Genomic DNA, 24,870 nt, shown 5'->3' with positions numbered 1-24,870 from the left:
CACATGATAGGAATACTCATGGTAAGAAAGGGAGAAACAAAGGGAACAATCTTTTAGGCTCTTCTCCTTCCAACCCCCCCGGCGCCAGGAGGCAGCTGAGTCCATCACCCCTGCCCATTTCCCATTGCAGTTCCCAGGATCACAGCCCTGTGTCCTGAAAGCCAAGTGGGAACCAGCCTGGAAGCGTAGTGGTGTGGAAGATCGCAAATGGGGATTTTCTGGTTTCTGGCCGTGCTGTGATGGCCAGTGGTGGCCCGTTTTAGCTAGGGCATGAGGGCCGGGAGGCTACAAACGCAACACAGTGCAGCATCCAGGAGGGTGCAGGAGGGCACAGAAGGGAGCAGGAGGGTTCACGGGGCACAGCGGGGTGGGTGAGCATGCAAGAGGGTGCAGGAGGGTGCAGGAGAGTGTGGGAAGATGTGGGAAGGGAAGCGTGCAGGAGGGTTCATGGGGTGCAGTGAGGAGCAGGAGGGTGCAGCAGGATGTGGGAGAATGCGGGGGGTGCAGGAGGATGCAGGGGGTGCGGGAGCGCGCAGGGGGGAGCAGCGCGGAGTCCGCCCCGAGCAAGCCCGCCCAGAGCCGCGGCGGGAGCGGCTGCGCCGGCGGGGCAGGGCCGGGCCGGGGCGGGGCAGCGCAGGGGCGGGGCCGGGCCGGGCAGGGGCGGGGCCGGGCCGGGCAGGGGCGGGGGCGGGGCCGGGGCAGGGGCGGGGCCGGGGCAGGGGCGGGGCGGGGCGGGGGCGGGGGCGGGGCGGGGCCGGGCCGGGGGCGGGGCGGGGCCGGGCAGGGGCGGGGCGGGGCCGGGCAGGGGCGGGCTGAGCGCGGCCCGCCCAGCGCGGCTCTCCGGCGGCGCCGATGGGGCTGGGGACCTGGCTGCGCTCGCTGGGCGGCTGCTGCGGCTGCTGCGGAGGGGAGGCGGCGCCGCCCGAGAAGGAGCCCTTGCTCAGGTGAGACCCCCGGCCCCTTCCCTAACCCCCGCCCCCCCCGGTGGGATGAGGCTGAGCCCCCCCGCCGTGCGCGGGCGGAGGGACGGATGCTCCCAGCGGAGCTGGGCCGGTGCCCTGGTCTGCAGCCAGGCGTGAGCCCGCCCTGCGCCCCCCCGCCGGCACCGGCCCCGCACGGTGGCTGCCCCGGCGCGTCAGGCCGAGCGCTGTGTATCCCGGCAGCTCCCAGCGCCCCGGCAGCGGCCGCGGCTCCCGGGGGACGTGCCCGGGCAGCGGGATGCGGCTATCGGCTCCGTCTGCGGCGGGGCTGCCCCGGGGGGGGCCGGGCCCTTCCCGCCCCCTCGTGGCACCGTGTCCGCCGCGCTGCTGCTGCCGGAGGGGGGGAGGGCTTTTACCGTTAACTTTTAGCGACCGAACCGTGCGCGGCGTCTTTTCGGTGTCCCCCGTGTGCCCTTGCCAGAGGAACCGTTCAGCTTTTGTCTTTCCACAGTGGGATTCCCACAGAGGCCGAGGTGCCGACCGAAAGGGGGGTCCTGCCATCGCTGTGCAGCGGGGTCCCCACCGATGGGCAGCTCTGCGCTGTGCAGAGCTCTGCTCCCGCGGGGATGCTGCAAAGGAGATGACGACGCGCTGCTGGAGCCGGCTTTATGTGAAGGCAGCATGTGTGCTGGTTTCCGGAGAGCAGATTTTTTGCTCCCGCTGTTGGTCACATCCACCTTGCACCCGGAGTTGTGAGGCTGGGGGGTGTGTGTGTGAAAAGATGAAGCCCCGAGTCGTGGAGAAGAGCTGTGAGCTGTGCAAGCACATAAGGAGGTTTTGCATGTTGCAAAACATCTGTGCACGGGGTTTGCGGCACCTCTCCCTCTTTCCCCAGCTGCGGTCCTGGCCACCGCCGAAGCCCACGGTGGGTACCCCAGCCCTGCGATGGGGCAGGGACCCTGCCCTCCCTGTGTCATCAGCAGGACAGAGGCGTTTCAGGAAGGAGCGTGGGATGCTCCCGCTGTGGCCTACATAGGTATTGGGTAATGGCAGAGCCGGCAACAGGGCTTGAAATGTCCTGATTTCGTGCTGTTAAAGCAGTTACCTAAATAATAACCAGATAATCCTGAGCGTGGGGCCTCCAGCCCAGGCAATTGGCATTAACCTAACTAGAGCGGAGCACATGTGCACAGAGGCTCCTGCCTGCCCTGCCGCCTTGCCAGCCGGGGTGGCTGTCCCTCACTGGGCACCTTTCTTTAGTAACATGCCCTCCGCTGACGATCCAATTAATGCTGGCTGTAAGTAGGAAAGCCAGTATAAATGCTGGGCATTTGAAAGGCACCTGCTCTTGCACAAGTATACCAGCATAATTAATCTAACAGCCTAATCTCTGGATTGTCCCTCTTTGGGATGCTTTGGGGGTTGATTTCAAAGCAGGTATCTTGCAAGAGCATGCCTGCTGTATTTTTATCTCAGAGTTGTTTAAAATGAATGACTTGCTCAAGATTTCAGATCTTTTAGCTGAGTTTTAGGTTTTGGGAGCTGCTCTTGCTACAGAAATGATGACTTTATGACTTTTCACCTTATTTTCCCCAAGCGGAGTGGTTGCAGCCTCATAAATCTCACATGTCAAAGAGTGGAGCAGTGAGGAGGAGATACAATGTGTATAATGAGATGCATATATTACCCAAGCATATACAAGGCTGGCTGTAACCTTGATGAGGCCAGTGAGAGCAGCCAGCACTGTGTGTGGAGGTGGGGATGGAGCACGGATGTAGGCACAGTGCTTGTGTAGGGCTTGGAAAAGAAACTCCAGCTAAAGCCAGTGAGCCAGGCTGGTGCAGTGAAGCATCCAGGCTGCCTGGCTGTCTCTTGATGCACAAAGGTGGGATCTGGCTCGGATGGTGTCCTCAGGATGCAAATAAACGGAGAATTTGGGCTCTGAATCCCAAAATGAGTTTAATCTGCACTGAAAGCCCCCTGGAGCAGAAATTTGTTGATGAAGCATTAGCACTTGCTTGCTGTTTTCTGGATAAAGCTCAGTGTGTGAAATGGGCTGAGTCCCCTCTGGTCCCATGGAGACTCCTGTGACCTGCAAAGCAGGCTGCCATTCATGTGCTCCTTTTTTTCCTCCCATTTCTTCATTTTAAATGTTGCTTGGAAATCCAGCATGCTCTGGGGGTGCTCACTGTTGGCAGAGCTCTCCACTTCCATGGATTTGCTGACTCCTGGGCACTGCCCCCATCCCTTACAGGCTGCTGGATGGTCCATGCCATGGTTTGGAAAAAGAGCTGCATTGGGAAGTGCCTTGAAGCTGTGAGGGGGTGGCTCATAAAAGCTAAGGTGTGTTAGTGTTGCTGCCAAGTACTGTTTTTAAAAGTCAGCTGTTAAGGGTACAGGTAAGTCACTGAGTGGGAAGAAGCTTGTCAAAGGCAGAATGGGACCAAACTCATGCTGATAGCATGGCTGGCTCCTGAGTGATCCCTTCCAGGCTGGGGATCCTGTCTGCTCCACGTTTGAAAAACAGTTTGAGCGAACCCATGTTGGCTGTGGTGTAGGAACAGCTGAGTTTTGCCATCCACACCCTCCAACTTATGTTTGTTTGCTTGTCTTTAATGAGAGATTATAAGAGATTATCTTTTCCCTTATTACCTGTTGCTCAGGTTTTTGGTTTGTTGAAAGTCTAATTAACATTCCTGCAGGAATGCTGATGTGAATTTTTTTTTTCTATTTTATCTATGTGCTGGAGCTCCTTTTAGCATTTTTTTAATGGTTTGGCATCATGGCTAAAGCACCCACAGTGTTATCTGAGGTTTTGCTGGATGGATTCCTTGTGAAAGAGGTGGGTTTTGGGTACCAAATAGAATAAACAGTGGGTTGTTCTAACAAGAAATGAACAGGGATTGCCACAGGATGCTGATGAGACTACTGTGTAAGGCCAAAAATATTTCTCCCATTTGTGTTGTTCTGCTCAAGTGTCTGGACATCTTGATTAGAAATATTATGGAAATCCTCTGCTAAAGGTTCTCCCGGCAGAATTAAATAACCCTATAAAAAAAAAATGCACATCCCAGTAGCAACGTAAAATGATAAAACACAGAACTGCCAACAGCGCAGAGAAAAGCTCCTTGCCTGGATGGGGACAACCTTACCAGAAGATGATGCTCTGTTTTGCTGACCACTAAGCAAATAAAGCCCGAAATTCACAAGCAGGCTGAGAATGTTTCCACCCCCAAATAATGATGGGACTAAATGTCCTTTCTGTGCTTTGGCACACGTCCTTGTGCAGCTCTGTGCATCATTGTACCTCTCAGGTAGGAGCTGCTGGGGTGGAGGCTATCTGTGGGGATTGCCTGCTTGATTCAGTAGGGTTTGGACTGCTGGGCAGAAAGTAGAGCTGCAGGGTCACACAGGAACATGGTCCTGGATATGGGATCTCTGGAGAGCATCCAGTCCAACCCCTGCTCATGTAGGGTCAGCTGGAGCAGGTTGCCCAGGATCATCTCCAGTTGGATTTTGATTGTCTGCAAGGATGGAGACTCCACAACCTCTCTGGGCAACCTGCACCCGTGTTCACCCACCCTTCTTATGATTAAGCAGAATTACCGCTGTTCTAATGTGTGTCCTACTATGAGGCACCACTGACGAGGGTCTGGCTCCATTTCCTTTGCTCCCTCCCATCAGGTCCTTATAGACATGGATGAGATCTCCCCCAAGCCACCTCCTCCCTGGGATAAACAGCCCCAGCTCCCCCAGAAGACGTGGTACATCTTTTGACCAAAATGAAACTATGCCCAATGCCACTGCCTTTGGGGAGAAGATGGGTAGAAGCTGTTTCTTTGGCCAAGAGGCAAGGGAGAGGTGTTGTATGCGGCCATCCCCTTGCCCGCTGCTCAAGGCATGTCTCTCTGCGCACAAAGTCTCTGTGGGACAGGCCATGCCACTGAGATCTTGGCACAGCTACAGGGTTAGCTGGGCAGAGGGAAAATACCCTCCAGAGCCACTGGGATTTTTGAGTCTTAGTTAATTAGAACTGTTCCCACGTTAAGCTTGGAGAGGCTGGGGGCTTGTGCAGTGTTTGGGGTGGGAAGGCGTGGTGGGGAGCAGAGCAGGGGGCTGCGGGAGCAATGGGGAGATGTCACCTTTCATCCTCGCAGGTGGATGTTCACAGTTCCTCCATCCTAGCTGCTCAAATAATAACTGGTGTCTTTAGCAAATTTATGTGTCTGGCATCTTGCATGGCAGCACTGCCTGGTTTGAACCGTGGCTTGTGTGGTCAGGATGGTTGCTAAGGTAAAAAACCTCTGTCTGTCTTCCCCTTCCCCACTTCTCTGCCCTCCCTCTCCCAGGCAGGATACTGGGCTGCGAGAGGGGATGCCACAGCAATGGGCACTTTACCCTGTGCAGGTAACAGGAGGCAGCGTAATGCTGCGGTAGCTGATGCTGCCTCGCCTCTCCCCCTCTCTGCAGTAACAACAATCCCTACACCTCCTTCGGAGCCACGCTGGCACGGGATGAGGAGCAGAATCTGTGGAGCACCCCACATGACGTGACCCACACAGAAGCGGATGACGACCGGGTGCTGTACAACATGATTGTGGTCAGGAACCAGCTGGACAAGGACTCGGAGGTGAGGCGGTGCCGTTCCTCACTCTCAGTCTCACCGCAGAATGAGGCTTGGTGCTTTCATTGGATGCTTTGGCAGTGCTTTTGTTTAAGCACCCATTAAGCTGACAAGACCCCAAAGTCCCCAACGTGGCTCATGTAGGCATCAGGTCCTCCCATCCGCTCCATCACCCTCCAGATTTTATCCTATATCTGGTGTGGATGCATCTGTAGCCATCTTATCCCTGGGAGCTCGGGGTGTCTCTGGCAGGTGAGCCAGGAGAGCCCCCCCTACACTGGGATGCATGATGCCCTCCCTGCAAGCACCTACCACCATCACCTGCAAGTGTATACTGGTAGCACTGTGATCCCCAGCTCAATTTCCTAGCTGCACAGGCTGCTTTTCTTGTCTGATATTCCCCTGGTCTGGCCTTTCCATGACCAGAGTAGCGTTAGCCCTGCCTGCAGTGACATTTGCCTGGCAATGGCAGCGCCTGGAGCTGAGCTGCCGCTCCAGTGACACGTCAAGTTAAATGCTTCTCTAATGGTTTGTGCGGCAATTATTGAGAACCGGAGAACTGGCACAGCTCTTAGCGTTGAAGGGAAAAATCATCACTGTTACATAAAGGCTGTTTTGCAGCCCTGATTTCCTTTGCTAAAGCACTTTGGTGCAAAGGAGATTTCAGTGGCCTGATTAGGAGCAGGCTGTAGCAAACAGTGACACATTTTCCCCTCTCTGATTGCTTTTAAGACTTTGAAATGTTTGCAAGAAAGCCTGGAGGCTTCGTGTTTAATTTCAATGTGATCCCACTTCATCCAAGCGACTGCAAGACTAACTCTGTAACTTTTTCTCCTGTGATGGTCCCATTAAACCAGAAGCTAGCTCAGGTTTCACAAGAAGCCTTAAACTCGAGGTACAGCCGAGAGCAAAATGACAATTTTTAAAACTTAAAATGAGATAATGCAATCCTTGTATACAGTTGGCCAGAATCCCTATGTAATGTTTGGGTTTGGCTCTTTTTGGTGGGGATTGAATTAACCCCACCATGGTGTTTACAATAGATGGTTTTGTAACAACATTTTCATGGCTGCACGTAACCTTTACAGCTGTAACTGAAGCTATACCTTGCGGTTGCTTTAGAGAAGACAGGAAGCTTCATCCAGCCCAAACTGGCTGAAGGAAACAAGGACAACTCTGTTTAGGGGGCTGTGCCAGTTCTGGGTTGTTGCGGAGCTGGGTGCACTTCAGGGCAGCCCTGAAGCTCCCAGTTTCAGCCCACACCCATTCGAGTGGCCTTTTAGCTTGATTTAGGGCTCACGAGGAGGCAGGCCTCCTAAAAGCTATTATTATTTATAAAGCGATGTCATAAGCGGATGGGCTGCTAAAAAGACGGCTCCCTCGGCAAAGGAGAGTTGTGTGTCAGCCGTGCTCAGGTTGCAGAGAACATCAGTTACAGGTGAGCAGGAGAGCACTCCTGTGCTTGCCTCTCCTAAACCCAGTGCTTTCTCCCTGCTTCCAGTGTATCCGTACAGTTTTCAGCAGGTCTGAGCAGTCGCCGTGCCTGCCAGTGAAAAATGATAGTGCAGACAGAAAAATAGAGAGAGGAGCATAGGCCTTCCTCGCCACAACAAATGTAAGATAACGTACCCTGTTGTTTTATGCAGTACAGTTAATAAAAAAGCCTGAGGAGTACAACATCAGGCCAACTTTGAAGAAAGCCAGCACATGATATGCTTGATTTGAATTATGGCACAGTGCCCCTTGCAGTTGGTGATTGCCAGCCTCTCTGCTGTCTCTCTTTTACAGCCAGGGAAACTGAGGCATGACATATAAGCCCAGCAAACTCTTGCATTTTCCAGCTGCAGCTTGTTCTGGGTGGCAGGACAGGGAGGGACTTGGCCGGCAAAGCCAACATTCCTCCATTCAGCCCCAGATGCCAAAATCTCTCCTTACTCCAACAAGCATTTTAAAACTAGGCCAGATTGCGTTGCCCTCCCCTCCTAATGAGACTTTAGCCCTGAGAGAGAGGAAGTCTAATTTAAAAACAGCGCTGGGCTGCAAAAAGCATATTCTGCTTTGGGAGCTGCTCTGCTCCCAAAGTCCCTGGGGAGAGCATGTGGATGATGCAGGACAGGGGACAGAGGAATGGTTTCTTGCTTGTGCAGTGCACAAGTGTTACGAAACCATAGGTCCTTTATTTATCTTGGTTAAAATCTCTTGGTTAAAAAAGACAGATTTTAATCTTGGTTAAAATCAGGTGAACTACTCCCTGTATTTCTGCTCCTTCATTTAACAAAGAAATTTCAGCGTGCTGTGCACTTACTTTTGCCATTCCCCACCTTGATCTTAACGATTTCCTAGCACAGGACTTTGGAAGGATCCCAAAAAGCAGTTCACTCTACATCATGTGTGTTTTATCTGTATGGCACCACCTCAGCCTCAAACCAGTTCTGCATTTTTCTTGGTGTGGCTAACCCACTTCTGCTTTCCTGGGTATTTTCTTTTTTTTTTTTTTTTTTAAACTGTTGTTCACATAGTGACAAGGTGCTGTGAGCTGGGACAGGAGAAGTGGTGGACCAGGATGCAGTGGTGACACGGCAACAGTGCTGGAGGTCAGCAGGTATGGTCCAGGATGGCTCCCTCCTGGCCTGGGCACCTCTGCATCCTGGATTGCCGTAAATAAGTAAACCAAACTGTGTATGCAAAGGGCCAGGTGCTCCAATGCTGAGAGCACCCTGTAGCTCGGTCAGTTTTCTGCATGTTAGGTCATTTGTGGTGGAGCTGCCAGCAACACACAGCATTGGTGTCCTCCCTCGGGGTCAGTTCCATGCCCCCACCATGGGGCTGGACCCACACCCCCCCCCCATGCAGAGCCATTTCTTCTCCCTGCCCCCTTCCAACAGCCCGGCTCTGGGAAATCTGGCAGCTCTGGCCCAAACTCGGTATGACCTTAGCTTGTGCAAGGATGGCAAGGCTGTTCTGCCCTGCCTCTGGCTGAACCACAGCAGGAAGCTCTTCAAAGCAAACGGTGTGATGTCCTGGCTGTGCCTGTTCCGTGCGCATTTGCTCATCCTGCTCGGTGCTGCGTGCTGGGAGCGATGGCTCATGGGGCCATTGGCCTTGGTGGAGCCTGCTGGAGCACCCCATGGTTGCCAAACCCACCGTGCAGTAGGTAGATGAGGCAAGGTTCGCTGGAGCCTCCTAAAATCCTAAGGACTGAGCAACTTCCAGCTTTGCATTTCTCCCTGCTTGAGGCTGATGAGCGCGATGTGCTTGGCTGCACTTTTGGAAGCGAAGTGTGGGCAAGGGAGGGTGTGCGCAGAGAAAACCAGAAAAGCTGTAGCTGAAGGGCTGGGTTAAGGGGGCTGGTAAAGCTGGTGCAGCCTTTGGAGATCAAAGCTGTCATCAAAGCTTTTGAAGGCTGGGGTCAACATTTCAAATATGGAAAATACGGTTTTTTCCTGCTCTTGTTCTGCAGGATTGTTGAGCCCATTGTGATGTAAAGTAAAACCCCAAACTTGGAGGTGAAATGAGAACCTCTAGGAAAACAGGCTGTTATTTAAGATGCTGCGTAGGTACAGGCCAAGTCACTGTTCCTGCATGTACCCTGCTAGTGCCGAGGGAAATATTTTATGAGGAAGGGGGACTACGGTGGCTCCAGCAAGCCTCCAACGTTAACAGCAAGAGCTGCACTGGGCTTATTGCTGGGCTTGTGTGCATGACATGGCAGATAGCCCTCACCTTGAGGTCCACTTTGTGGTGGCCCTGATGCCTTGGTGCTCTCTGATGGAATGCATGGAGTTACCCAGCCGTGGGCAGGGAGCCTGAGCTGTTGCACCAGTACTGCCTTCAGGGAAGGAGCCAGGCTTACAGCAGTTGCACCACCCGTCTGTGAGCAGAAACGAAAGGTGGATTTTTGCATTACGACCAGGGAAAAACACTGTTCTTATGGCTTGCTGTAAATGCAGTGTTTCTTTCTTCTTTTGGCTTACTCCCTTGGGGAACATGGGATCATAAACCCCACTAGTAAAGGCAATTCCTTAGCTTGCATCTCTGCTAGGGTCCTGGCTAGCAGAGTTACGCTGGCATGATTCTCCTGGCAAGCCCATTAACAAGCTGACTATTTTTCTGCTTCCTCCTGCTCTCCTGCAGGGTTATTCTTTTTTAAACAAGTTACAGAGAAGATCAGTATTGCAACATGCTCTTTCAGGGGCACAGGGAAGTGATGGGATTTGTCCAGGGTTGGAGATGCCAGTCGGGGAGTGCAGAACTGACCCTCTTAATGCCTGCACGCCTCTAAAAACTGAATACAGTTTAAGCTTATTCTAAGCTGAGATGTTGGTTGATGGTCCAATGTATGAGCATGGATCTAGGGTTTGTATTTGCTCAACTACTCTCAGTTGGGCCAGTTGCAAAGCCAGAGTAGGAACATCCCTGGCAGTGGCGTGGTACCTGCCTGGACTGGTATTTTGTAGTCTTTCTCTGATAACTCTGTTTTGACCTCATTTCCAAAATAACTCTTGAACAGAACAGTGACACCAATTGCTTTCAAGGAAATAAAGGGAACAGCTTTGGTAGACGATTGATTTGGCAACATGAAGAAATCTCCCTATTTAAATAGGAAATTTTCATATGATCAGGGATGAAAAGTTGGACAGTGCTTGCCTGTTCTCTTGGCACATTTTTTCCAGAGCTCTGAGTTATGTACCAACCTGGCTTATATTTAATGCCCAGTATTTCCTCGCTTCCATTTGGCATTTGCAGATTTAGTGTATCACACTAGAGAAGGGAAGTTTTCCAGGTAAATATTTGAACAGCTGAGTGCTCAGAGAAGAGAGGCAGCAGGGATTCCCTGCTGCTCCAGGATATCCTTGACTCATGCGCGAAGGGTTTTCTTGAGCTCTCACTATGCTGTGCCCTGCTATGTAGGTTTAAAAGGGCAAAACTAGTTGCAAAAAACAGGACCAGGAACTGCAACCTACTTTGGTTTCCTGTGATTAATTCAGATTTTGGCAAAAGGGTATTTTTCTTAAAGGACTGAATCTGAATGCATCATTGGGATGTCCCAGACCCATAGAAACACTGAGCGGTTTGGTAAGTACCAGTCTCCTGCTGTACTTTCCCAGTATTGTGTGTGAGAAGCCTCCTCATGACTCTAGAAGTTACATCTAACTTTGCAAGAGGCAGGACAGGCAATAGAGGCGCACAGAAGACACAAAATGTAGCTAAGTTTTGGGAGAGAGCCGCTTGTCCCATGCGTGTATACAAGCTCAGACCAGCGCACTGGAAGGGGCTTCGACGAGAAGCCAGCCCAGGATGCGGCACAGAGGGGAGCCAGCTCCAGCTTTGCTCTGTCTGGGATTGCCCAAGGACCGGCATGCCCTGCCTGCGTCTTGCCAGTGCCCTGGTATGCTGCAGCGGTCCCTGTCACAGCCACAGCGAGGGCTGAGGGGAGCAGGGTTTGGTGCGGACCCCAGCTGCTTGCCCTGGGGCTGCCCAGCACTGGTGCTGAGCAGCCCTGGCCTCGTGATGCTGCCTGGCCCCAGCTAAACGCTCCCTCCACAGGTCACATCTTGGTGACTCACGGGATGTGCGTGGGGGAGCACCCTCCCCAAAGTCTCTGATGTTGCCCATTCCTATGCAAGGGCAGAACAAGCTTTGCTCTTCCTCTGCAGTGTAGTTAGAAGTGCTTTTTAGAATCATTTTGGGGATGGAAAGATCCTCTTAACTTTACTTCCTCATTAAAACAACACAACACAGAGGACAGCTGTGTGCCCACGGCATTTTGTATATCTATGCTATAAGGAATTGCCTGGGAAAATTCATTGGTTTCTGAGGCTGATGGAGGACAGAGCATGAGTTCCTTTGAGAGCTCAGCCTGTAGCTGCCCAACCTCATCCTGATAACCTGCTGTCTCTAGTTGCTTTTCAATGACTGGTACCATGTGCAGCATTCTCCTCCCAGCTTTCTCTACAAAAATATAAATGCATCCAGCTCAGGCAAAAGAAATCCCACTGAAACAAGAGGTCCCCCCTAAGCACCACCATTAATCATAACTCTCTGTACCAAAGCTGCTCCTTTGCACACTCCCCAAATTCTTCATTGACAGGACACTGTTAGAGGTCCCCTGGGACTAAATATGCACCGTATTCACTTCCAGGATGTGATTCAGTAACTACAATGTGCAAGAAAGCCATAACCTAGATTCCCTTAAAACAAAAATAGACAAGGGAAAACACGCTGCTGTTAATCCAGAGAAAATCAGGAGCAGCTTCCCTGCACGCTAAGCACGGCTCGCCCTTCAGCTTCTCGAGGAGTCTGGCTCGCTACCACGGTGGGTAAATCCCCACAGCCCTGAAAGCTGCTGCCAGGTGCCAGCAAGTCATGTTTTGGGGAGGGGAACATCTTTCCCACCCCCCTGGCTTGCTAATACAGCGGTGTGAGGCACGCCTGGAATCACAGCAGCCATCTCGATCAATCCTCTGCATTAAAGCACTTGTTTATCTTTGTGGGAGGGCAAACACATACAGCTTATTTCCCCACCAGCATGCCCAGACTGGTTTTCTCTCCTCTCTGCTTGTACCGTGGGGTCACGAGCAGGCTGAGATGTTTCTGGGGATCCCTGCCAGCAGGGACCAAGGCATTGTGCAGCCTTTTAGTCTCTTTTTATAAACTTTCAAGTTTGCAATATACTTCCCACAAAGCTTTAATACAATAAACCCCCTCTTTTCTTTTTTACTGAGAGGAGCTCAGTTTCTAGTTATGAGCCAGAGTCACAAGAGAGGAGAGCCTTGCCCCTGCCTGCTTGCTCTCGTGAAGGGCTGAAGAGGCATTTTGATGTCTTGCAGTAGTAGCCAGGTGCCCTCCTGTGCAAAAAGTAAAGCTGTTTTCAAGGACTACTGCTGCCGAGAGAGAAACGCGCCTCTGATCAGCAAAGCTAGCTCATTGTGAGCACCAACACAAAGCTAAAAATGAAGGGGATTTTGCTCTCTGGGAGGACAAGCGGTGCAGAGCCACATTTCCCCTGCTCTCCTGACCTGAATTCACCAGTGTCTTAACCCTGACGGCTGCTTCTTCCAAAGTGTAATCTCCAAGGGCTTCCTGCAGCTATCGCTGAACAGCAAGGAAACAGGCTCGTCATTTAATTCTCTGCAGCCGTGATGTGTCAGCCAGGTTCAGGAAAAAACACTAAGAAATCTCCAAGTCTTTTATCAAATCAAGTCAACCCCTCAAGGCACCAGGTATCAGAAAAACAGTGGGATTTCTAACACACAGCCAACCTTCATGGGTATTTTTAACCCCTTTGAACACAGCATATCATGTAGGAAAATCCCAGGGAGATGGCACAGATTAACACCTGTTTATTCTGCAAGAGTCCATCCATGTAATCTGTTGCTGAGAAATGAGATTAATTAAGGTTGTTAGTGCAGGGAAATTATCTGAGTGATGTTATGACCTGCTGTGTGGATGTTTATGTAAACGCATCCTTTGCAGTGAGTGCATTGGTTAAACTCAACTAGGAAAAGTACTCCTGGTTTTCTTGCAGAATACATGCATTTCCACAGGAATGTGTACTTGTACAGATGTGTTTAATAAATAACCTCAAAACCGTCCGTTTTAGACAGTGCCCTATTATGCAGATACACAGCTTGAGGTCAAGTGCAAGGATTTAAGCTGTTAAGTGAGGCCTTAACTGCAGCAACTGGCAGCCACTAATAGTTATGTCAAATGACTCCAGCTCAGCCCTCAACCATCCACGTGCATTCCTCTTCTCTGCTATTTAAAAAAGGGTACCCCAGCCTGTAAAAAAAGTTTGTTTTTCTTGTTTTCCAGTACTTTTGAAAACCTGCCTGCTCCAGTTAAATGCCAGACAGAGGGCTGGGCTGTTTGGAGAAGCCACTCTGTTGTGACCATACTGAGAGCAGTAACTTTTTTTCAGAGTTTTAGTTTCCCATGGGCTATCATCAGCTGTAAGAAAATGTGCCATGCCAGTTTAACCGCAAGGATATGAAAATAAGGTGTAGTAATAGTTTATGGAAGGTAACTATGAGTATGTGGTTGTGGTTTCTCAAACTATAAAGACCAAATAATGTGTTTTCACAGCCTCAGGTTTTGATGCTAGGTGGGGTGTCAGGCTTTCCCAAGGAGACTGAAGTCTCTCAGATGAGCTACATTTGGAAGTTCATGTTGTTCTCCAGCCTAGGACAGTGTTGTAATTTCCAGCACAGAACTGGAATTATATTCTCCCTGTTTGACTGAGGAGACCACTCCGGCCATCAGCAATGCCTAAGCTAAGTTCTGTTTTGTACATGAAGAGAATTCTGTACTGGATGTCAAGCTAAAATACTTGATGCTGGTCCATGTAATTTCTTCCAGGGCCAACAGCAGCCTGGCCATCAACCTTCATACTGACCCCTCAGTGCCAACATCAACAGTTCAGCTCTGACTCTGTTTCTAAAAGCTGAAATTCCTAGAAAAGCAGCTGAGACCTCCCCACATGTGAATGACTGTGCCTTATCCCCTTATCTCTTTGCTTTGCAGGAATGGCAAAAGCTCAACTACGATATTTATACCTTACGGCAGACCCGAAAAGAAGTGAGAAGCAGGTGGAAGCACATTTTGGAGGATTTAGGTGAGCTAGAGGACAAAAGGATGTCATTTCTGGGGTACTAGATGGGAGGTCCCATGAAGGTTGAGGGTGGGAATGGCCCTACAAAATCAGACTGATAGAGGAGAAAGGGAGAAAAATAAAACAAGGCTGCTGAGCAATGAGCTGGGAGCCTGTGGAGGGCTTCCCAGAGCTCAGGCGCAGCTAGGAGGAGACAGGGCCATTGTGTCTGCAAGCATGTCAAAAAGCCCACAAACCATGATCAGTGGGAGAGCTTTTCAAGCCCGTAATAGCATGCACAATTAGCCAGTTCAAGCCTCCTTATGGAAATGTAGCAGGGATACCTGGGAGTTCACCCTGGATTTTATTAAACAATATAAGCAGGGAGAAATGAATATCCCTTTCAGATTTGAGCACAGATACATCTATCCTTCTTCCTTAGCCCATGTCAGCTGATCAGAGCTAAACCACACGCTTTGTTTGCTCCTAAGTGAATTCGAAATACCCTTTCACCAAACAAGATTGCTCAACAGTGGCTCTCCTACTCCTGCGATTTCCTAGCCTGCAAACAGGGAGCTGCACCCACCGGTCCTGTGTGCTCAGCTGCTGCTCCTCTGGAGAAGGCAGTGGTGGGTGTGACCTGGTTTTCCCAATTGCATTGCACACAGCATGTGACACTCGGGCCAAGGAGATGTCCTGTCCTGGCACGTCAGCTCAGTGACTTGCGTCATGCTGTGAAGGTGGTTGGTAGCTAATGAGAGGAGGATGTGTGAGTTGGGTGCACTTGTTGGGCTGTTCGAGGGTATTATCACTGGGAGAAAAAGAGATGGGTATCTCAGCCGCTCCTGCCCTACCTGCTGTTCTGGCATCTGGATGGGAGGAATATTATAAATTCATGACAAGGTATCAGCATTCATCTTCACCCAGGTGCTCGCACAGCCTGTACAGACCAAACATGGGAGGGATCACTTGACATCCTTACGTCTGTGATTTTTTGACACGCTTTGGCATGTTGACAAAGGCTCTCCCACATCTTGCTCATGTCTGCAATGGCTCTGGAGCCATTTTGCAAAGGGTGGGGAAGCTCTAAACCAGGGATCATTTGGCCTTAGCAAAGCTAGACATGCAACCAGATGTGAAACCCGCTATCTTCTGTTACCTAGACCTGTGCTTTAATAATAAGACCACCACTCTTTCCCCATAACTGTTTCAAGTATGACGCATGACCACCAGTTCCCTGGAGCCAAACAAAGAGTTAGTGGTAGCCATTACATTTAAAGATCCCTGCATTCATTCTCCTCGCCCTTTCCTTCCCTAAATACCCTTCCTATCAGAGGTGCTGACTGCTACAGGAACAATTACGCATGCCTTAATTACTGCTGCAGGTTTTTCATCACTGTTACCTCCCAACAACAGGCATAGTCTCTGCGGTGCTCAGGTAGCCCCACCAGCCCTAAAAGCTCAGGCAGCATCAGGAACATGCCAGAGCTGAATCAACACCCCGGGTGTGGATGTTCGTAAGTCTTCTCTGGAAAACTAGCAACAAAGTTGCTCTGAATGTTTTTGTGATTTTTTTTCCCCCCCCAGCAAGCTTATACCTGCCCCAAGTGCAGACACAGAGCCTGCGTGGGGGAAACACTGGTTCGTTTTAGCAAGTAGGGAATGCAACAGGCTGAGGTGGGGGGAGGAATAAGGAAACTTGCAAAAGCCTGGAGGGCTCAGGGATTACCCTGCTCACACGTATGACTTGTTTCTGTAACATCTCTTTCCCAGGTTTCCAGAAGGAAGCAGACTCCCTCTTGTCAGTGACCAAACTCAGCATCATCAGTGACTCTCAGAACATGGGCAAAGCCAGGGACATCTTGTTAAAGCTCTCTGAAGAGACAAACATCTTCCCGACCAGCTGGGAGCTTTCTGAGCGCTACCTCTTTGTGGTGGTGAGTAGCTCCGAGCTCCGAGCATGCTTTCCTCCCCGCTGCCCCTGTCTCTACAAGTGAGCTCAAATGAGGGAAGCAGGTAGGTGGACTGGGGATGCTCAGATACATCATAACATCTGGGGTGTCCCTGTCAGACGTTGCACTTGTATCTTGGCTGTTCAGCTTCCTTGGAAATGTCAGTGCTGTAGCACCATAAGTTTGCCCCCTGGCCCCACCAAGGTCCTTTAACCCTGTGCAACTAGGTGCTCTTGCAGCGTGTTAACAAAGTGGAAGGAGATTACACCTAACACCCTGCGTAACCAGGGAGGTCCCCAAAGAATTCTGCAGTGGCCATAAAACCCTGTTGCTTTGGCAGGATCGTCTCATAGCTCTGGATGCTGCAGATGAGTTCTTCAAGATGGCCAGCGTGATGTATCCGAAGAGACCCAGCGGGGAAAGAGTGGATGATAGTCAGAAGGCTCTGCAGTGCATCTCTGTCATGACACCCTGAAAATGTGCCTCGCTGGTGCGAGATGGACAGCAGGTTACTTACCCTCCAGGACCAGGCTCCTCTACCAAGGGGTTAGCACAAGTAGTGGTGCTCCTTGTTTTCCTGCAGAGAAGCAAATGGGCTGGCCAGAGCAGAGCAAGGAGGTCAGCAAGCTGTGCCCCACCAGGAGGGCATGGAAAGGCAGATGCTGGCCCCAAGGTCCTCCCTAGCAGAAGGGAGCAAGAACTGCCGTAGTGTAGCCCCAGACAGAGACCGCTAGCCGAGTAGTGTGTGATAGGTCCGGGGGGAATCTGCCACGCAAGGCATTGCTACCACTAGCTGCAAAAGTCGAGATGCCTCTATTTACAAGCGCTGCAAGATCCGCGTTTCCGCCTACCGCTGGTACCTGCCACTGTCCCTACCCTCGACCCTGCTACCTCAGTCATCTACAATTCTGTGACGTTTCTCTGTACACTGGTCCTCTTCCTCATCCCCAGCCCATGGCAGCCCCGCCAGGCAGGTCCCAGGGGATCTGGCAAAGAGACAGGAGCAGCACGTAGCCAGGAGATGAGTTAATGCCCGGTGGCAAAGCCTTGGAGCTGTGTCACAGTTGGGTGTTCTATCCCCAGCCATTAGTGTCAGGAGGCATTTGTGTCAGGGGATGCTCAGCCTGACTTCTTAAAAGAAGGTAGATTTTAGGAAGGTGCCAAGGTCAGAGTTGCTGAGAATTTGGCTACTATAATATCCTCAGACTGGTTGCCCAACATCTTAATTTCTGAAAGTTTTGGTCTTAATTGCATAAAAAATTTCCCACTATAAAGCTGCACGTACTGTCAATATATACCATCCCTGCTGTTAATGAGGATTTTTAATTAATATCCTTTATATCTTGACTTTTTGTCTGATGATGAGCAATAATTTTAAAACACTGGATTTAATAATGTAAAAACAAGTGGAAGTTCTTAACTGATTAACACATACGCTGCTAATTGGCCAGTTGAAAATGCTGGCTACAAAGGACCTCCCAAAATAGCAAAACACACCTTTTGTTTGTTTATATCTACAGTGTTTGAAATATATATATTTATGAATTGTTTCTGTTTGTCAGACTTCCTGGGAAGCATTTTTGTCAACTCAGGACATCAGTGAAAACTGATTTTAATAAACAAAACACATTACAAAACTAACGGGTTTTACTCTGTCTGTATTCCTCTTCAGGCAATAACATTTCTCTTGACTGCTGACAGCAAAAGGTTTGGGGTGTTTGTAGAGCACATGCCTCTGTGACCTTTTCTCCACACACTTACAATTGCCTGTTGACTTGCAAGAGTAGGGTCTTTGCCAGCCTGAGACAAAAGTCTTCGTAGGAGATGATGGGGACTGAATTAAATTTCAGTGGGATTTGGAGTTAGTAGCCCAGTTCCTATGGGGTTTTTTTGTGGGTTTTTTTTCTTTTTCTTCTTTTAGCAGAAGTTAAGCTGCACTTTGGAAAACCTGCCATGTTTTTGTAAAAAATAAACTTCAGTACACGACAGCTGCAGGATCTGATTTGAACAAACTGCTGCAGAACAGAGAGATGCGGTGGTCCAAGGAACACCACACCAAAGTACATGACACCACCCAAAAGTCAGCCCTTGGGATGCTCTCACTTTATAGTACTACCTGTTATAGAACCACCTGATGCGTTTCAAAACCTCGTGGGGGAGAAGAAGATACACCTTGTTAGCTATGGTGCTGCTTGTTTTGGTGACGGAGATTGGTGTTAAGCAGCACCTTTGCAGAACCACCCCTTGCTGTCACTGTAGCTGTGAACCTGGTTCTGACGTCAACAAAATGCATTTATGTTATAACTTAATAGGACATAAACTGTCTAAAAGGGATGACAATTAGGATCTGTGAATGAGTTCAGCTACCAAAGCAAGGCCCTGTGCGAGGGAAGTGCTGAGTTTCTGAGCCCAGCCACAGGGAGGAGCAGGAATGGGCGGTAGCATCGGATCAGAGCGGTGCCACTCACTTCTCTGTAGCACGGAGGGGTAACCAGGCTCAGGAACTTGTGCATCAGGTTATGTACCAGTCACAACATAAGCAGAAAAAAGGTCTGTCACTCCCAGCACCCAGATAAACTGGCTGTGAGGTAGCCTGCAAAGTAGTCTTTTGTTAAGTATAAGGGTGTAGAACTTCTGAACATCTGTAACTTGAAAAATGACAGAAACCAGTAGAAATTGTTTCCATAGAGGTCCAAGCTCAAGTTTGTCATTCTGTTCATGTCAGTAGGAATCACTCCATCTTTTAATCACTTCGGGTAGAAGACTGATATTCAGTTAGCAAAATGCAAAGAGTAATTTGCCTTTCCTCATTTACACAGAAATTACCAGGGAGATGTACATCTCCAACTTCTGTTTTACTCAGATTTGGGCTTCCTGTCCTGCCAGGAGAAGGAAACGCAGCTTAGTGTCTCTGAGCAAGCTTTTGGCTCCGTCTCGGGGACCAGCAGTAAAGGACCCTCCACCTGGAACTCAGTGACAGCACACACTCACCGTAAGGTTCAGATACTGCCCGGTTGCCCATTGATACTGGCCTGCCAGGGGTGTTTCAAAGATGTATTTGGGCTCCAACAGCGGAAAAATTACCCACATCTCTACAGCAGATATGGTGGGACTACCCATTTTAATGGCGAGAACAAAGGTGGGGAAAGAGACACAAACACACAGAGAGAATCATTTAGTCTTGAAAAGATCTTTAAGATCATCAAGTCCAACTGTTAGCCCAGCACTGCCAAGTTCACCACTAAACCCTGTCCCTAAACACCGCATCTACACGTCTTTTAAATACCTCCAGGGATGGGTGGTCTCTCAGCCACTTCCCTGGGCAGCCTGTTCCAATGCTTGACATCTGTTTTGGTGAAGAAACATTTCTAATACCCAATCTAAACCTCCCCTGGTGCAACTTGAGTCTATCTCCTCTTAACCTATCACTTGTTCCTTGGGAGAAGAGACAGACCCGCACCTGCCTACAACCTCTTTTCAGGTAGCTGTAGAGAGCAGTAAGGTCCCCCCCTGAGCCTCCTATTCTCCAAGCTAAACAGTCCCAGTTCCTTCAGCTGCTTCTCAAAGGGCTCATGCTCTAGACCCTTCACCACCTTGAAACATTCATATCACAATGTTTAGGAGACTTTCTCCTTCGCTGGGTTGCTAGGCTCTCCCAGTGAAACTCGTTCCAGACTTTGGGCGAGTTAGAATCACTGGCGCTGCTCCTGGGCAGCACTTGCATTTTGGGTCTCAGGTTGAGAACATGAGAGCAAACGGAGGAGATGTTGAAGCAGTAAAATCAAGTCAGACACATGCAGTTGAGCATCACACCCTGGAGCTGTTGCACCACAGAGTGTCGTAGGCTTCTGGGTGGACAGGCTGCCTCACCAAATGGACCAGGGCACCTGATCTGGCAGCAAATTCCTCTCCACTGAGAAAGATGGAATAAAGATTTCATAAGACATATAAATCTCTAACAGCATCCAAGCCAGAGGCTCCCCGGTGATGCTGCTGCATCACTGCCATGGTCCTGAGTGGGAGGAATTAATCCCCCAACTAGAGCAATTACCTTCTTCACTAGAAGCAAGTTTGGGTTTCTCTCACTTGGTGCAGCATCCAGACCTCTGGCTGCCATTCAGATGGGCTTGAGTCTCCCGTGTGACCTGTACCACACCCGGACTCTTGTACAGATATCTTTGATGTCCTGCGTGTGTCAGGTCCCACCAGATACCTGCGTGTGAGGAGCCAGATCCTGCGCAGAGCCAGCACAGCCTGCCAGCACCACCCGGGAAGCGGTGGCTGTAGGACAGCCCCGCGGACACCAGATGCCACTGTTCCCTCAGCCAAGCTGCAGCACGCAGAGGGACAGCATGCTTACAATGCAGGGGAGATTTTTCCAACCTTTTCTCGCACGCATAAAGTCTCTCAAGCCTGCGAGAACTACCTTCTGTTAAAGGTTGGGTTTAGATGTCTCATAATGGCTCTGGAGCTTTCCGGGAGGCAGGGGCAGCCCCATCTCTCTTTCAAAGGTTCACGGGGCTGGGGCCAGAGCCTCTGCCCCTGCTTGGCCGTACCACTTGGCACGGGTCTGGCTGCTGCAGGAATTAGCATGTTCGCTAAGAACATTTATTTTTCTAAATAGAGGGTGATTTTGGCACCCCTTCCTTTGCCAACAAAGGAAAAATAGCAAGAATTCTTTAAACCCAGCAATATGAGAAGGTTTAAAGTAGATCTGGGTTCACTTGGCTTTCAGATACTTTTCCTTTTTTCTCAACTTGACTTCATATTTAATACTGCAACTGGAAAGAAACAAGGGGAAAAAAAGGAAGATATTTTTCTTCCATCCATAAGCTAGTATAGATACGCGCCACTTGGGTTTCCTTTTCCTAAGCTACAGAAGAAGTGCACACAACTAGCACAGCTGGTGTGATAACCTGAAACAGAAAACCACTGGGTATGAGTAAGGGTAGCTTCTCTGAAGTGAGAAATCCTAATTTATATGAACTGATGGTCTAAGCTTTGTCTTCCACCGGCACCCATTTGGTTATTTCAGACATTGCCTGCATCAGTTAGGCTGTTGAGTAAACCTGGAAAAGCATTTCTGCCTAATGGTTGGTCAGTATGTCGGCTTAACAGTGGCCAAGCAGAGTAGTTTAGGTTTTTGGGTCATAGGGAGCAACACTGTGGAGTTCCCTTCCTCTAAATTAAAGCTAGGAGTTAGGTATAATGCAATCACCACCTGTAACAGAGACCAACTAGAAACAAAGATCAATTTACAGACCATCTTGACTGTGCATGTGCACACATGGTTTCTTCTTTGTATTCCAAGTTCTCCGAGGACATACATCATGAATTTGGCAGGATGAAAAAAACCCAAATCCTGGTGGAAATTCAGCTGTGAGCTATACGACGGGCAGGAGGTGGCAGTGCAGGTGTTTGGTAAAGGCTGGAGCAGCAGCGGGCGGAGGAGGTGGGAGGCAGTGGCCTGGAAGGAGTCAGGCTTCCCATTTTACTTGCTATGGATGTAAATCACACTGTAAGTTCTGATAAGTAATGAGAATGGACATGGGAAAGAAAACTGTCATCTTTTAAATTTCAGCTATAGGAAAAATTACCATTTCAAACCACTCACTTTCAATTATTTCTAATGTTAGAAATTCCAACACTTACATACTCTTCCTGGAGGGAAAGCCTGTACTTTTCTAATCTAATGAGGATCAGTAACACTGAGTGAGTTACCTCAAAACAGATCTCCAAAAGCAGTTCTTTGAAGACAAACAATCATTTATGCACGAGGAGCCCTTGTTAGGCAAGTTATGGATCATCAGACACATTTCTTTGGCCTACAAATTGTGGGTGCATCCACAGGCAAGCTGCCCTTGCACAAGGGAGGCCATGGAGAAATCTTCTCGCTGGGCACCCCTAAATGCTCTAAGAAAAGATTTGCATAGCCAAAAGCTTGTCTGTTTTTTTGTCGGTTGGTCTAATGAAACATACCACCTCTCTCCATAAGCCTTAGCCTTTAAGAACAGTCATTTTTCCAAGTGGTAACAAATTCAGGTGACTGTTTTGTCTTTCTTGGATTAGGAAAGGAAGATGCCATAGAGGTTGTGGGTGCCCTTGACACGATAGGGTCCCAGCAGCATTAAAATAAACAGATTTAGGCAGTCAAGCTAGTGAACATCCGAAGAGGTAAAGCCATATGAAAGCAAAGACAAAGGGCAGCAAATGGAGGCAAACAGGCACAGTCCAGCCACTGCCCAAGAAAAAGAAAGTATCTATCAGCAGGCAGAGAAGGTTGCGTGCGACAGGTACAGTGTTGGTACCAAAATACCTTGTGATGGTGTGACAGAGCGTGTCATCTGGGTAGCACCAGCAGCATGAAATGTGTTTCTGTATGCCTGAATAACCACCATTAAAGACCCTGTTTGACGATAGCTCACCAGCGGATCAGAAAAAAGAGTTATTTATGAAATGATGCATTACCAGAAGTCTATCCTTTCAAGAGTGGCAACTTTATATCTGTTAAGCTGCTGGGATTCTTTTCATTGGCTTGAACCGGGTTTGAGTCAGACTTTGGAGACACAAACACCAGGGCAAGTCCAGACACCACTGAAGTCAAAAACAAAACTTCTGCCAGCTGCCCATCTATTCCTCTTCTGCATCGAAGTCTCAAAAATAACAAGTATAGTTTCTGAACAGATTTCAACAAGTGATGAGAGGATCTACCTGTACTTGCCTGAAGAAAGAAAATAAAGCCCAAACCATTTCTCATGGCTGAGGGATCACAGGGGAAATTCAGGTTGGAGGAGACCTCAGAGGGTCTTCCCAGCCAACCTTCTCCTTGCCTGAAATAATCTCTCCCCTTTTGAAAACAGTGCAAGCAATTCGCATGGAAATCATTATTGGCATACACAGTATTTCACATAGGGAATGAGGTAGCAGTTGGTACAAAGGAAGTACATCAAACTTCTCTTTTTTAGTTGAAAAAGCAAAATAGAAGATTTGTGAAACTCATCTGGATGGCAGGTTTGGAATGAATTAATCCCTCTACGAAATACTCCTTTGATACCTCTGACTCAAGTGACCAGGTTAGCTTTAAACATGCATTTCCATTCTTCCTTAGGTGAAGAAGCCATATAGAGGAGTGATGGGAGCCTGGGTGGTGGTGGTATTCACCCGCCCTGGAGCATGCCCAGCTGGGTCATCTGGTTAGCAAGGAGCCAGTGGCACCCATGGAGTCAGCGGTTCCCAATTAGCCATCTGGGGATGAAAGGGGAGGGAGGGAAGGAAGCAGTGTTATCTTGGTCGTAGGGAGTTGGCCTAGGATTTGGAAACTCATTTTCCATTCCCAGACCTGCTCCATCTCTCTGCCCTTCGGGTCATGCAAGGGGAGGATGGCGAGGTTGTACCTACTAGAGCTGATGGCAAAATGGTCTTCCTGCACTGGAAGTACTGTCAAGGTCTTGATACTTCTGCATCTGTCTTCAAGCAAAACTTTTTATCTCTAAAATGTTCACAAGGCTATTATCCAAAAGACTCTGCTATAATAATTTCAAGATGTTTTGCTTCAGTTTTTACTTTTTTTAATGCTCTCCAGCTTTTTAGTATAAGCCAAATAAAGCATTGTTTCTATCCAGAAAATAAAACTTCAAATTTAGATCACAGCAGTGCCTTTTAAAGTAGTGCTAAACCAGTTAGGGGGTTTTGTTAGGCTTTTTTTTTTTTTTTTTTCATTTTAATTCAGGGGAATACCTATTCCCACAAATAGTTTCACTTCTGATAAATCAGCATTTCCAGGCAAAAAATCGGTCAGTTTAGTTTTGTTTTAAACCCTAACCCAGCCCAACACTTAACCCTTTGTTGTGAACTGCTTTGAGATCTACTAACAAAGCATGCTTCATGAGTCAGTAGCATTGCGATTATTCTTCGAGTGAAAATTATGTTTCAAAACATAAGGGAAGGGCATCTTTTAATCATTTTGACTATGTTTAAGTGAGATCACCAAGAGAGACTATAGTTCTGCAAAAGACATGTGCAGGCATGCCTAGGAATTTGGCTTGCTTGCAGTTTATCTGTCCCAATTAAAGGCAGATGCAGCCTTTTGCTTCCATGAATGTTTATGAACTGGCAGATCTGCTGAACAGGGAGACAGCTAACAAATAGCAACTGGTCCTGAACTAATCAGACACACACTTTTGCAGTGGTGTTTGGCTTTAGCTTGCCCAGTTGTGTGAAGATTTTAAGTTTTCCTTTCTACCTCCTTGGACAGGACACAGCACAGAAATTACCCAAGTTTGGGTAATCTTGTAGTTGGCAGTTTGTGTCACTTTTCTGGTCTATGACAAGAGAGGGGAGTTACAGGATGTGCAAAGTATCGAAGTGGCTTATGCTCTGGTTCTGCAATGGGGAAGAGAAGGAGCTTCCCCAAAGTACACGCTAGCATGCTGGAAATGGTGAACAATTTGAAAATGCCAAAAGGTTCTTAAGTTTCCTTTGCTTAAGTATTGAAGGCATCACACTGGACCTGAACACCACCTTTCCTGTGCTGAAGGGCAACTCGGATGAAATAAGTGTACTGACATGCCTGGGTCATTGCGTGCTAGGAGAAAGCGAGACCCAAGTCAAACCCCCTGCAGCCCTGGTGTCTCCCATAAGCTCAGTTCAGCCACTACACACTTCAGCGCTCAGAGTCACAAACACAGCATCCTCTTGCTATTGCTTGCTCCTCACCCAGCAGCAGCCCACAGAAAACTCAGTTTCAAAAGGTTGTACGGTCAATCGGGTGAGCTGCATGGATCC

General features: G+C 49.1%; 1 protein-coding gene across 1 annotated transcript; it reads left to right on the top strand.

Annotated features, from left to right (window-relative positions):
* The first annotated feature begins 806 nt into the window (after positions 1-806).
* MREG (melanoregulin) lies at positions 807-17,727 on the top strand. Its single transcript, XM_037398368.1, has 5 exons — positions 807-944; positions 5,391-5,550; positions 14,068-14,158; positions 15,908-16,071; positions 16,427-17,727. The coding sequence occupies exons 1-5, from the start codon at positions 853-855 to the stop codon at positions 16,559-16,561; spliced, it is 642 nt and encodes a 213-aa protein (XP_037254265.1). The 5' UTR covers positions 807-852; the 3' UTR covers positions 16,562-17,727.
* The last annotated feature ends 7,143 nt before the right edge of the window (positions 17,728-24,870 follow it).

Source organism: Falco rusticolus, chromosome 8 (assembly GCF_015220075.1).
Source record: "Falco rusticolus isolate bFalRus1 chromosome 8, bFalRus1.pri, whole genome shotgun sequence".
Lineage (NCBI taxonomy): Eukaryota > Metazoa > Chordata > Aves > Falconiformes > Falconidae > Falco > Falco rusticolus.
The sequence above is the reverse complement of the archived record's forward strand: the minus strand, read 5'-3'. Positions and strand labels throughout refer to the sequence as shown.